This window comes from Rhea americana, unplaced genomic scaffold (genome assembly GCF_003343005.1).
Source record: "Rhea americana isolate MKP2758 unplaced genomic scaffold, rheAme1 scaffold_58, whole genome shotgun sequence".
Taxonomy (NCBI): domain Eukaryota; kingdom Metazoa; phylum Chordata; class Aves; order Rheiformes; family Rheidae; genus Rhea; species Rhea americana.
Window position 1 is genome coordinate 2244503 of NW_028186734.1, and position 14905 is coordinate 2259407.

General features: G+C 38.2%; 1 protein-coding gene across 1 annotated transcript in view; it reads left to right on the forward strand.

The window, feature by feature from the left end:
• The window catches only part of DLGAP1 (DLG associated protein 1), a 137413-nt gene that overhangs the window by 12477 nt on the left and 110031 nt on the right, over positions 1-14905 (forward strand). Inside the window, exon 2 of the mRNA XM_085319355.1 lies at positions 2222-2436. Coding sequence (XP_085175481.1) covers positions 2222-2436 — 215 coding nt within the window. The remainder of the gene's footprint in view (positions 1-2221; positions 2437-14905) is intronic.

The following is a 14905-nucleotide window of genomic DNA, read 5'->3' on the forward strand; positions in this document are numbered from 1 at the left end:
GGGTATGCAATTCTGCATGCCATTGTTCAGTAAGAAAACTGGAGTAGAAATATTTCCCTGCCTTAAGAAACTTACAATCTTGAACCTAGAGGAAAAAAAAAGGGGGGGGGGGGGAGAAAGAAGGGAAAAAGGAAGAAAAGCAACAAACTTTGCACACTGAAGTGGAGTCAGGATCATTAACCAGGATCATTAACCAAAAAGTATTTAAAAAAACATAGGGTGATGGTTAAAAAAGGCACAAGGAAGGAATTGGATAAAGAAAACAAGGAGCAGCCAGGAAGGAAGTCTGAGTGCTAAGAAGGAAAACAAAATAATTAAAAGAAACGTTGATAGAGCTACAAGCTGTAACTATACTTCTAAGATTAAATCTTGACTTCACTGAGGAAAATGTCAGCAGTCCCAATGAGTCTGTCAGGGCCAGCCTTGACCAAGGGAGATTTGAGGGAAGAAAGAGAGCTTAGATTTAGCACAGGAGAAAACAAGTACTTTCTGGAGTCTGGAAGTTCAAAGAAGGCCATAAATCATGATGTCAGCAGCAGGAAATAAAGAGTCAATAAGGAAGAAAGTTGGTGATGTCTTGGGCTTGAAATCAGAATGAAACAAAGCAATGGCTTGCCTTATGAATGCTTTAGTTGATTAATTATAAGCAGCAATAGTTCCATGAATGCTTTGGACCATTAAATACCTTTGTTCCTTTGTTTAGTACAGTGGTTTTTTGATTGCAGTTTGCAGTAACATAGTCTGATTTTATGGCATAAAATTTGACCTACATTGACAGTAACATTTGTGGACTCAGGCTTATGTTTGTAGTGGGAGTCAAGAGCGAGGCTGTTAGCAAACAGTCCAGTATTTCTGTTTTGATTGTCTAAGCAAACTGGCATGTAAGCGCTTCTGRTTGAAGTTTAAAAGCAATAGATACACAAAATACTTTGCAGAAGTTAAATATTGTAGTAGAACAAACTCCTCATAGAAAAGTAACTGATTTTCCTGGCAGAAGTGAGCATTCGTAAGCTGTTGGACAAATTTTAGCACCCTAGATTTGATATTGTCTGTTTAATACAGCCTGTAATGGTTTGGGGTTTGGGGCCACTGCCTCTATAGTTTGTTGTATCTAATTGATTCAGTAAGGATAATTAGAAAAATAGGAAACCAAAGAGGAACTACTTTTATTTAAAAACTTGCATACAATATTTTTTAACTAAAAMCTACATATGCAGTTTCACCTTTACTATAAAAATGAGGAATCTGCAAAATTCAGTGGAGTTCAAGACAACAACTTCAAGAATTCAGCTCTGCTGAGTATTGTTTCACCTATTACAGGAACAGGTGTTGTTTTATGATAGGTRGAAAAAAATGATCAGAAGCCCCAAGAACGGGGGAAGGGAAGGAATGGATGGGCAAGAGGACCATCTCTGCTGTGTCCCCAAATCTTGTGAACACGCATTGGCAGTGTTCCCTACTTCAACAGCAAAGATYGGGTGACTTTTATATCAGATTAAGAGACATAATGAACATGAAGAAGAAGATGAAAGGAAAGAAGACAAGGAAGGGAATAGAAGAGGTGCATAACTCAGACATGCAGACTAGCATAATTCAAAAGAAGGATTCCTACAAGCTAATGGGTGTCCACTAGCACTAAGCGTGTTACAGAAGCATTAGTGTTGTAATTTCACAGTTATAAGCCTACTTTTGTGACACTTAGTAAGCAGCTAAACTACTTAGGAATATGTCTYGAACCAAAGTCATTCTGGTAAGTGCACGGCCATGCATGCACAGTCTGAATACATTTTGATTAGAGATCCATATTTCATCTTTTGTATCTTGTTGAATGTACTATATTGTGATGAACTGCATTGTGATATTGTGAGATGAACCAAGAATACCATGATCTGGTTCATAAATCCTTTTAATGGCAGCAGTAGTCAACAGAAACAGATTTATCTAACCTATATAGACCTAAYTGAGGCTCCTGTGTTAGTATCATACTTGTTATACACTTCCTAGGTAACTAGTGGAAAATAAGAGATAACTCCAGAGGTGCTTGTGACTCCACAGGGAGATGAGTGAGCCCACGCTACAAACCGCAACCGCAGCTGGGGCTGGGCCCTCGTCCATTTGAATTTCTGTTCTGGCTCTGTTGTGGTTTAGTGCACGCAGATCTCACTGCGCAGCTACGTCAGGGCAAAGCGTGCTAATAAGGGAATTGTATTTACAACTGCAGGTTCCTCAAGATGAATGGACTGGGTACACGCCGCGAGGGAAAGACGATGAGATTCCCTGCCGGCGAATGCGTAGCGGCAGTTACATTAAAGCCATGGGGGACGATGACAGTGGAGACTCAGACACAAGTCCGAAGCCATCCCCAAAGATTGCGGCACGAAGAGAGAGCTATCTCAAGGCCACCCAGCCATCCCTTACAGAGCTCACCACCCTCAAGTGAGTCAGTGTTTTATTGCATCGTTTAGCGGTCATAGATTTTCTATTCCTATTTGTTTCTGTCTTCATTTTTACATACCAAACAACTGTATTCAATCACACTTATTTTTAGTATGGGGTTTTCTGAATGGTAGATTTGGGCATATGTTTCAATGTTATCCTGAAAAGGGAAGCTTCTACCTGTACTTTGAATTTGCTAGTGTTTCAACCTGTTAATGTTAAGTGAAACTGTACAGGTATATAGAATAGGCCTGTTCTTTAAATAGTTTGCAGAATTGTAGCTTAGGACTGCATAAGCTTTATATAATTGTGTATTTATTTTGAGTGTAAACTCAACATGAATAGTACATGTGAAATTAGCCTAAAGCTAATCTTTGCAACTCATCAGAGAGAATCTGACATTTAATTAAAAAGAACRATGACTCTCTGAAAACAGACAAATCCATGGAATCCATGGAACAGACATCCACTCTTCCATTCACTCCGAATTACACTGGGTTTTTTTGTGGAAAATTATAACCAAAAAAGAAATTTTAAAGATTGTTTATGAGAGCTTTGGTCAACAGGAATGATGAATTTAGGGGATTTTATGACATTTTGTATTTTGTGTTACTAAAGGTTTTTAGAAGAGCCCAGATTCCTAAGAAAATTGCAAGAATTGACAACTTTGGAATTAGCATTTTTAAATGATTCTAAAATGGAGAGCTCCCCTAAAACAATAGAATCAATTTTATCCATAAAAGAAAAATGTGGATTTAATTCAACAATTGTTTCTGTGCATCTCCTGCAAAATATCATAGTGAATCATAATTTACTGAACCAAAAATAACCTAATTTTAGTATAACTTGCCTAAGGCTGTAGCTTTAAAATGGAAAAAAGTAATCTATATCTCCTCTAGTATCCATGATTAGTGACAAGAGAATCCGTCATTTCTTCATTAATTTCCTCTCCTTCCATGTCCTCCTCTCTTCCRTATTTTCCCAGAGACCTTATCTGAGAAACAGATTGTAGAGAAAAGTGTTTGATCCTTGTTAAGAATGTCATGCTCTTGACATCATGATGAATAGCACAGAAGACAATAACATGCTTATCACAACTCCCCATAGCCGCCTGTCTGACTTTGTCTCAAGAGAGGCCAGGAATTGCTTCTGCTCTGTCCTTTCATAAGTTTCCAAAGGAGAAAGCAGTCTCATTTTCTGGCAGGGAATTTCATAATCTGCTGGAGATTGCTCAACGGATCCAGTGATTCCTCTCATCAACCCRCAGTCTTTACCACATCCTTTCCTGAGCCAAAACTCCTGATCTGAGAATAGTTATGGCAACTTATGCAGAATCATCTGGAAGGGTGAACACGCATGTTATGCACCACCACAGACTCCACAAAGCCATCAGATGTGGAGCTTGTTCTTGTTAAAACTTAAGAAGTATCTGTTTCATAGTTCTATAATATATATGTGAAGCAAAATACTTCACAGTGAGTATATTTGCTTTTGGTCATACCTTCATTTTTGTTCTCTTCTCTATAGACATGAGATTTGAAAAAGAGTATGGAATTATTAAGAATAAAAAGTCCTGTATATCACTGCTCATCCACAGAAGATACTAGATCAGAGGGGCTGGGCAGCAGAAGCTTTGGGGCTTAGCTTTAAAGTTGTCATAATTCAGCAAAGTACTTGTGTGAGTACCTTCATTTTACATATGTTTCTTAAATCCTTTCCTATTCAGGAAAGCTTTTAGGAATATACTTAATTTTAAGCTTCACTTGGTAAAATTTATATAAGCTTAGGAGCTGTACGGAAGTAGGATGTAAAGCATAGAGCTGTAGAAGGAAGGGGAAAATAGTAAAACAAAAGAGAGGGCAAAATATAAAATTGCTTTTCTTTGTCACTGTCTTTTCAGCATGAATTGGCATGAATTAAAATTATTTCTTACAGTGTAAAATGATACTTTGGATACTCTTGCTGGGACACCTTTCCTCTTTCAGAGCTGATTTGTATGAAACATAATTATGCATTGCGTTTATTCCTTTCTGCTGAACATGATAATGCTTTTTTGTGAGAAATAGCCAAAGATTGAAGTCCTCTGTTAAGCTTCTGCTAAGTGCAGCTTAGGCCTGTCAAGAGGCTACGCAGACTTCTTCTTACCTTCCTAGGAGCATGACTTGACCTTGACCTAGAGAGGATTGCTTATTCCTCCCACAGCCACCCTGATTCCTCCGAGAGTTGTGACTAGAGTTCTCCTGGCATGTTGGCCAGAGACTAAGGTAGGGCCCCTAACTCACTGAATATAGGTCATCGAGCAATTGTGTAATGTGTGATAACAAGTTATTTCCTTGATTTACTGTTGAGCTCAGTTTGCACCTGAATAAGGGCTTAATGGAAATGAGCCAAAAGTCATTTTAGTAAGCAGAGAACCTTTTGCTGACACCAGTGGACTTTCTATCTGACCTTCTAGGACATTATTAACACCTTAAAGCTGAGTGATATTCACTTCTTTAATTATGGGGGGTGGGAGGGGGTGTCAGTGAAGCACAAGGTTCCTTCTTCAGTATTTCCAGAAAAAGAAATTGGTGTTTCTGAAGAAACAGCAATGGTTACTGTCAGAGACTTTCTGCATTTCTTTCTGCTACTCTCTTTCTCTGTTTTCTATATGCARCTCCAGTGTGCCAGGTAGAAAGTGGCTTCGCTTTCATCTTTGATAGGAAAACAGCTTAAAATGTGTCTGCTTTTGCTTTCACTGTTGTTTTTGAAGGGGTTTTTCATCTTGTAGGATTTTTCCTCTCTAAATACTTTAAGTCTAATATTGGTCTCACAACCCACACTCTCTCTCCCACCTACCTAACTACATTGCTCATGCACCTACTCTTCTCAGAGAGTTTTTCATTATTACCAATGTTTCTTTTTATATAAGGAATAACTTTTGAGCAGCACAACTGTGTCATATCCCCTTTACGTAATGCAAATTTATTTTCCTGTTTTTGCTGATTTTTTTTCTTGCTATACCTCACAATCTACCTCCTACAGAATTCCTACCATGCCATGGTTTCCATGTGATTGCAGAACATGTTTCAAATGTGGTGGGTACCATTCTGAGTAAAGCACAGCTTGCTGTGATCTTGAAATCCACACCTCCGCTGCTGCACTCTCATTATCCTACCAGGAAGTGAGCAGCTTTCTCTCTCTCTCTCTCTCTGCTGGCAGTGTCCTCTTGGTGTTTAATTTTTCACAGTCTAGATAAACTGATCCAGGTGAAAGAAGTGGTATTTTCTTGCCCGTTCCTAGAAAGTGGCAAAAGTATATGTTRCATTCTTAAGCAGATGGAAACGGGACTGGTTAATTCACTTCTGAAGAAGGTGCTGGCAACACAAAACTGACATTTCTAGTATAGCTGGGATTGACTCAGGATGTCTTCCTTCATCTTCCTTCATTATCTGTACGTACTTTTGGTATGTTTATCCTGATTTTCATAGGAGGTGAAGGTATGCAATTGCATTATCTGTCCACATGCCAGTCTGTCACTTCTACCTCCTAATAACTTTTGAATCTGTTGATCAACTTTAGCCAATTTCGCCAGCAAGGTTAAGTCTGAAAGATATAAAGTGCCAAGTTTTACAAAGATCTGTAGCTGGATAAGGCAGAGAAAGATCTGAATTAGCCCCTCAGGATTACTTGAAGGATTATATGTATGGTAGCTGACAAGTCAGCACAAGGTATAGCTTGAAACCCCAGATGGCAGCACTTTCCCAGCCTGAAAGATGAGGAATGTGGAAGGGAATGGAAAACTCTGTTGAGGACAAGAGGTCTAAACGAGGTATCCCACTACCATAGCTTCTGTATTTCTCTTCATTCTGCACCTCTCCTCCACTGCACACACACATTCACTTTTTAAAGTATGGGTTCAGATTCTGCTTCCTAGCTTAAAATTTTTGCTACRTTGGGAACTTTGGGCCACTTCAGTCTTTATGTTTTTAGTTTTGCTTTATTTTAAATTTTCTAAAACAGTAGAGTTACTCAATCTATGRTAATCCATTTGTGGGCATTTTGCATAGATTTTGGATAATGCTGAAGAATTGTTGCTTTGGGCTCGTATTTGATCACAAGCTTTTTTCTAAGAGAAGTAGACTGTCGGACTACTGATCAGTAGTGTATTGACCATTTCAGTGATCTGAATACATGGAGATACATTCATAGAAGTCATGCAGAGTGTAGAAAGAGAAGACCAAAATGAGTTTTTTCTTAACAAATCTTTATATTGAAGGTATTTTAATAGGCATATCATGTTTTTCTATTCAACTGTGGACTGGAGAAATAGTTTTAAATACTGTAAAAACCACTTCATAGGCATGAAGTTACAGCACTGATGATTGAAAAAGTAATCAGGTATGAGTAAAAAGCATTAGACAGAGTTTCTACATTACAGAATTCATCAATGTAACTTTTGTCATTGCTGTGTCTCTTCCTGCAGCTTATCGCAGATGAGTGATACTTATAAATAGAGTAAGACAACCATTTTCCCACTTTAAAGCTAATCAATCCAAAACCAGTATTTCAAAATGTGTATATGTGTGTGTGTGTGTGTGTGTGTATGTATATATATGTGTGTGTATCAGGCTTCTATTTTTGCATATAATAATGCAAAAACTGTAAGCACTTTCTACCTGTATGTGCATAGGATTTAGGGCATAATCTCAAAACAGGATGAAATTGTTTTGAAAACCTCTGCTATTTTTCTTAATGTCCTATAAAATCACTGTAAATGGTCGTGCTAAATTGAGAGGGAGAATCTAGTAGTAAACTTAATGACAGTGACCAAAAGCAAGAAGAAGAAGAGGTAAATCTGTGGTACACATCATGAATTCAAACTTGTCAGCAACTATCTGAGAACTATAGGCTTGTCCTGGAGAACAAGCCTGCAAGCTAGGATCAATCTACATTACTAATCAAACCATGAAAGAGTTGCAGGACCAGTGCTGCTGGGAAGATAAGCAGAAAAACTCCTGCCACCTTAGTGTTACATTTTTAAAAGATGTTCCACATAGAAAATACCACAATTCTAGTAAAAATTAAAGAAATTAAAATCAAAGAAGTTCTGTAATCTACAAAACTTCCAAATAATTTTGTCTGGTCAGTAACTTGTGGAGGTCAGGAAGGAGGCACTATGCCCACATGGGCATAGCCATTTAGACTGGTTGGTTGGAAGGTAGAGTGCTTCATCTACATTCAAAAATGAATGATGGAACTGCATAAAGTCTGTATTCAATCATGAAAAACATGAGAAAACACACTGATGCTAAGAATGATGTGAATGAAAGGATGCAAAACGGTCAAAAATCTTTATAAAGACACAGCAAGTGACATGTCTCGCGGCCAGGATGTTGTTAAATGTTATGCACAAGGCTAGAGGTCATTTTAGCTTTGATTTTCCTGCAGTGATGCAACACATACATTTGTACACATAGATGTCTTCACAGCTTCACAAACAGATACAGTTAGCTCCTAGAAAACTGTGGAACAAGGTAAATTCCAGAGGTGGTTCTCCTATGTTGTCAGCTATTCTAAATCAGTATTCTTGGGAAGTATCTACAGTGGGGAGAATGATATGGAAGACAGGGATAAATATAGCCTGGTGCTGTACTTGGGCTAGACTGGGCTGCTTCTGGCATTGGGGCAAGTTGAAGCTGGGCCTGATGTCCTTACATTACACTTCAATGTATAGCATTATATAAATCCTTAGATATGGAAAGCATCTTTGTCTTAGGAATTAAGTCCCATATGTTTAAATATGCTTCTGTATTACTATGACATGCTCAAAAATATCCCCAGGAAAGGGTGTCGCATAAACAAAAAAAATATTTTTTTTWAATGGAGGTGCTGTCCTCCTTCTGCTAAAATTAATGAAAATGTCCCTGACCCAGATCACACCTGGGGGAGGGGAGAGGCAAAATTTAAGGTGATGCAAATGTCTCTGTCTTCCTTTTTGTGAATATTTTTAGACACATGCAGGGAAGCTTGTTAATTTTCTTTCTTGTTGAGTGACTTCCAATTAGGGAACAATAAGTTTCCTAATTAGTACAAGAGGAATAAGTCTGATGAGTCTTTGATTAGTAGTGTTTTACAGTATGTTTCCAGTGCAATGTGCTTCGTTGTTTCATGTTGCAGTCTGTTTCATTTTCATCAAATCTCCAACTAATGAAAGAATTGTTCGCTGTTTCCTTGAGGTGTTTTTTGCTTGTTTATTTGAAGGATTTTTTTTCTTCTGGATTTTATGTGAAAGAGACTGGAGCATCTCAGTGAATTTTGCAGCTGAAGGAATAGTATTCTGGAGATATTGTTGRTTGATATAATAACTTTTCCAGCCTGCAGTCACTAACACATGATCTATTACTTAGCTTTTTATTCTTCTTATTATGATCTCTTCTCTCTGAAAGCTGGAGAGAGACTGTCGGACATGTTTCTCACTTTTCAGGCTCATGTGTCTAGTATGATTAAGGTCAGTGGATAATTTATAAGTCAGAAGAAAATTTGAAGGCAAGGYACTAAAAATATTTCAAAGTAGTAGGTGGGCACAGCTCTGGAGCCAGTGGTTTTCTCATGGCAGCTCTCATCAGTTTTGTATATGAGATATTTAAGGAGCAGAGGATATTGATTTACTACAGGAACTCAGAGCAAGACAGCTTTGGCAATAGGAAAGTAACAACTGCAGGTTCCCACTGATGGATCTATAAAGCACGTTTGGTCAGTTAATTTGCCATATCACTGATGGGTATGTGGAGAGACGCGTGCCCCATGCCTGGGCTTTATGTCCCCTCACACACAGATATATGYCTCTACAGGACAGCAATGAACCCGCTTACCTCACTGTAAAATCCTCCCTGAAGGCAGGTCATTCCCCAGTGCACTGCATAGTGCATAGGGGAGATCAACGCTTCTCCTCCTCTCTGCTTCCCCAATAATCCTCACCAGTTTATCTTGCAATGAAACTGAAGTGCCCCAGCACCAGTATCTACCTTTATAATATCTACCTTTGTGTCACTCTGTTTGCTTGTGTCCCTTGTTAAGTCAGTATTGTCACATTTGTGAAAATATTTTGATTTTTTTTTTATTTTTCTAAGATGAGGCATGAGAATTTTGTAGTGGTTTATTAATTGCCCTATAGTTGTTGTCTCACCTTTAGTTATTACTTATTGAAATTTCAGGTACTAGAACAGTTCCAACTAACTTACGTAAGAATACACATTAAAAAAATAAATTACATGTGCTAGTCATTTTTTAATGTTTGTGAAAGTTATAGGCCAGCGGTGCTGGAATCTGAAGTCATTCGTTCACCTTCAGAGCAGGTAGCTCACAGGCAAAGGTGCTTCCTCATGGCATAAAGTAGGACTTGCAGAGATGCAGCTTTGTAAGTTGCCGTGGCCAATCATTTACACTTACTGAATCTGCCAGATGGGAAGTTGATGATGATGGCATTTCTGAGGTAGAGCAACATCTCCTCTAGACTAAAGAGATGTAAACAGTTTATTTAACTAGTGTCTCAAGGAAGGTATTTCCTGTCTGGAGGCTGATGTAGTGTAGTTTACTGTCATCATCACTCTTAAGGCTGGAGGTAAGAATGCTGTCACATCATTTACATGAATATCAGGTAGACTTTTTTAATGAACAAACTTCATCTTTCTCTTCATAGCTTTGAATTTCCTTTCAGGTAATAGCTGAACAAGCTTCCAGAAAATTTAGATAGCATATTTGTGCATGCATATGAAACATTTTTCTACAACTATTTATGATGTGAGCATTCAGTTACATTAGAGGACATAACCAGCAAGTTATCTGAAAAAATAATGCAAAGCACTTTAGTTCCAATGTTAATATCTAATATTTTCAATTTTCAGCAAAAGCTTTGAGATTAATACAATGAATTTGAATAATGATTACCTTAAAATAAATCCTAGTAAAAAATTGGATAACCATCCTTATGTCATTCCTTTAGTTGTAGAGAAATGGCATGCACAACTTCTTGGAGGAAATGTTTTCTGTTAAGTATTTCAGTTTAAGTTTGATCATCAGGTAACATTCCTATATGCCTGAAGAGCAGTTGAAATAYGACTGCAGTGGTCTCAAATGCTAACTCAAGTCCAGCTTCCCGTTTAAGTTTTGCTGCCTACGTTTCTAAGCTAAGTGCTAGGAGAAAATGTTATGAATATTTCACAATAATAGTAATGAATATGAACTATGTCTCCTGCTTCAGAAGTTCATAATGAGATACTCCTACCAGRGTGGTATCATTGGATTTCCCATTCAGCCTGATTCATGTGAACGATTTGTCAAACTTGAGAGTCCTTCATCTTTTCTTCTTTCTCCTTCTGAATCTAATTCTTGCGTTCTTTCTTTAAGAGCTGTTTGATTTATCCCAATCATAAAGTTACAAAATAGTGGTTATTTGGGAAATTATATTAGGAACTTAGAATGAACAGTGGTTGCAGTAAAACTAGTTTAAAACATAAGCGGAGATATTTGATTTAAAAATCCACACAATTTCAAAAATCCTTCTTTAAAGAGTTCAGAAACAGACCTACTTTTCCTTTTTATAAAGGGAGTTTTGGATTTCAAAATAATTTTTTCAAAAGTTTTATTGATGTTGACAAAAATACTATTAAAAAGACTCACCTRTTCCTTCTGAGCAAAAGATGTTATGAAAAAAATCAAAATGCAGTTATACTTTGTAGAATTTCAACGTGGACTTGTTTTTTTGCTATATGTCTCAATCTCAGTAGGAGAGTAAAGGTGTGAAGTTGAGGGACTTTCAATCTTACAACATCTACCAAATATATGCTGTTGTTTTGTGGTGGTTCTTACATCTACCAAATATATGCTGTTGTTTTGTGGTGGTTCTCCCCAGATTCCTCAATTTGTGCAGAATAATCTCCTTATCTGAGATGTTTGTTTTTCTGGTTACTGATATTCTTTGTATGATACTACAAAAATTTTGATCCCTGTTCCAGCCATGTAGAGTGGACCATGGCTCTTTGGGTTCCTAACAATGCTCTTTTCTTTTGGAGACCTTTAAACACCATTGATGATGTGACCTTCTGGGGTCCTTGGCCCAGCTACTACACAAAATTTTCAGTATTCTGTGATGCCTTTCACATTTTCCTTTGGAATTTATTGTCCTTTCAACCCCAGCTCAAAGGGGTTGCCAGAAGTAATTTTATAGAAGTGTATCTGGAAATGTATTCTGTTTCAGTCTCTTCCAAAATCAGAGGAGTTAAAGGTCTTGGTCCTGTAGAGAGTTGTATATACGCTTGTATTGTTCTTCCTGGACTTCAGATGTTCAGATGAGTTGAGCATATAAGGAAGCGTTGGCAAGGGCGAGGTTTAAGACCGAGTGTCCCCACCTCTTTCAGGGCTCMTATGACTGACACCTGCTCCTTCTGATCATTCACCAGAAAACTTTTCTAGTTGTTGCCAGTCTTTGGAAAATACTTCTTCTTCTCAGACCCCTGCACCGCAGCTGGGAAATAGGCCCAAGGAGTTAAGCAAAGTGGAGTAGTGTTTCGGAAAGCGCTAATTTGTTAAAGAATACCTGTAACCTTGCTTGGATGATCACTTTACTCGCAGAAATGAAAACCCTTGGGTATCCAGTCATCTGACTCAGCTTTACACCAGATTTAGCTTTATGTTGGTCAAGGTTGTAGGTGAAACTGAGGACTTGCAGCTTCAGTTTCTCTCWGTTAAATCCTGTAAACATTTATTCATCTCAGAGCAAATGATAAAAAAAAAATTGTTCAGCCATATCTTTCAGGTTATAGCTTTTACACACCCAACCTGCATGTATGTGTGCAGAACTGACTAAACTGTTTTTTATTTAGCCCTTCTTGTGCCCACCTACTTTAAAGGCTGAAAGAAAGTTAATGATGTCCAGTGGGGAYAAGAAAACAAATGCTGTTTTGGACTGCAAGGTTTGCACAAGCTAGATGTTAGGAAATTTTTTCTAATGATAATGATAGTTAAGCACTGCAGTAGATTGCCAAAAGAAATCACTTCACTGCATGTTTTCATGAACAGGGTAGAAAATGTGTGTCAGGAATAATTTAAGTATTGCTGATCTTGCTTTAGGGTAGGAGAAGGGACCGCATGACCGCATGAAGTCCCCTCCAGCCCTATTTTATAGGATTCTCAGTGTTTCTCAGGCTATTGAATATAACCTTATTCTTACTTCCTTTTTAACTTCTTTTAAAAATAAAACTCTCATCAAGACCACATTATTGCTGAAGGCCTGCTGTTGAATTGTAAATATAGGTATGCCAYCCACAGCAACCCTGCAAAATTCTTTCCTGTGCTTTAAATGTTATTTCATTGCTAACATTTTGAAATTCTGTATGCTGGCAGCCATACCATGCTTGAATCTCTGTGTGTGATCTTGTACTATCTGGCTTAGTTTGCTAAAGGGAGCTCAGCTGATATATTAAACCTGCCATGCAGAAAATTCAYAGGCATAAAAAGAGATGGGCTCTCACACAAAATTCAGTGTGGAGTCCTTAATGTCCAATATAACAAGACAAGCAAACAAACAACAATAATAAAGTTAATTATTCATTATAACTTTCTGTTCTGATCAGGTACAGTACAATATTTTTGCACTGTGAAATGCTAGAGCCCTTTTACACTAAAATGGAGCAAGCTAGGATAGTGTGTTTTGTTTTTGTTTTAATGTAAAATTCCAAGACAAATAGTGGTATATGTCTTCCACAGACACACTTCAGGTATCTTCTGTTAACTTGCATCATGTTAGGATGAGAGTGAGAGAGAAGAAAGTGAAAAATTGTTCTGCCCTTTCAAATAAAACAAACTATCTGTGTCTAAGTCATGTTGGTGCCAGTCACTTGTTTCTTGTATTTTATTATGTTTATTTTACTGCCAAGCTGAAGTACCTTTCAAATTATTTTTAGTCATCCTCGCCTAGTTTGGGTGAGGTGTTGGGTGAAGTTCAGAAGCAGGGGGCAGCAGCAAAGAAGGTGTGACTGGTGGTAGCCCAGTGCTGAAGCTGGGCAGCATGAACTACCACTCTGCTCCCAGTGAGATGTGTGAATGAACTTTTACCTGATCAGATTTGACTTTTTAAAATCCCATCTCCTCTTAACTAGTTTATATATCTTTTCTGAAGAAGAGAAATTAAGGAAAGCCTTTAAAGATTTTCTTACATTGTGCTTGCTTTCTCATTCGTTGTGTGCTGCAAAGATACAGCACCATCGTATGATTGCCGCTTGCATTATTATTTTTTCGCCTGTGTGAAAAAAAGGTCTCTATTGAAAACAGCTTCGTAGCAGCTAGTGATTTCCTTCAAGAGCTCTCCATAGCTGTACCTGCAGTGGCRTTGGAGGGCAATCCCGTTCCGTCTCAGGAGGGCTGTGATTGCTGCTGCCCWGCAGCTTGGCCGAGGGCAAGCCCGTGGACTCCTGGCAGCACTAACTGGCTTTGTCATCGCCGAATGCCGGCGGCCACATCCCAAGCACCCAAATCCCTCCCTGCATTTCGGCGATGCGGGGATGGCAGCCATGCTTGGGTTTCGGCTGTGCGGCTCTGCACAGCGACAGTGATGTATCGTGCTGAAGGCATGCTCAGGAGCTTTCAGGGCTAGTGCATAAATCTCCCTGGTTTTATAACTGACAACTGCTATTGCAWATCTGCACTAAGCCTTCATTACTGTACACTTGAAAGGAAACCTTGAAAAAAAAATCCCTTGAGAGATACCCTTCATCCCAGAAATGTTCTTGGTACTTATTCGCGATTTCATTGCACCAAAATAGGCATAATGTGGTAAGATAAATAAAGAGAAGTTGATTAAAACTCTCTTTAGTTAGTGTCTGTTATTTTCTGTGTAACAAGAACTGAGAAATRTAACAGAATGCGAAATAATGAGGTTCTCACTTCACCTATTACTCTTACTCTTTGTTTTTCAAAACTTTAAACTGCCACTTTTATCAAATTTAGAGAAATAATTTATTTCTAAACTTTGCATAAATCCCCAAATCAATGATGTGCATCTAAAGCACAAAGATTACAACCGTACTGGCTGAAATGCTGTCAGTGACAACATCAACTGAGCCAAGATTTCATCTCATAACATTTATGTTCATAGTGGCGACAAAAAGTATGTTTATACAAGGTGGACTCTGATGAAGGGTCAGTTTCTAACTGTGTGAAGATCTGTTCTCTGATTCTAGCAGGAACGGTGTCAACATATCTTTCAACCATCCATATGACGTTGCAGTCAAGGATGTAGAAATACCAGCAACAGCGGCAGTATCTAGCAAAAAATATCCAATCTGAATGTCTCTGGCTATAGATTTCAGTCTGATGCAGGATCTCTAGGACTCATCTCAATCACGCAGCTCTAAGAGCTGTGAGACAACAGCTCTTTGGCAGAACTTTGTTGTTCTGACCTGTTTGAAATTCTGGTGAGTCCGGCTGTGCC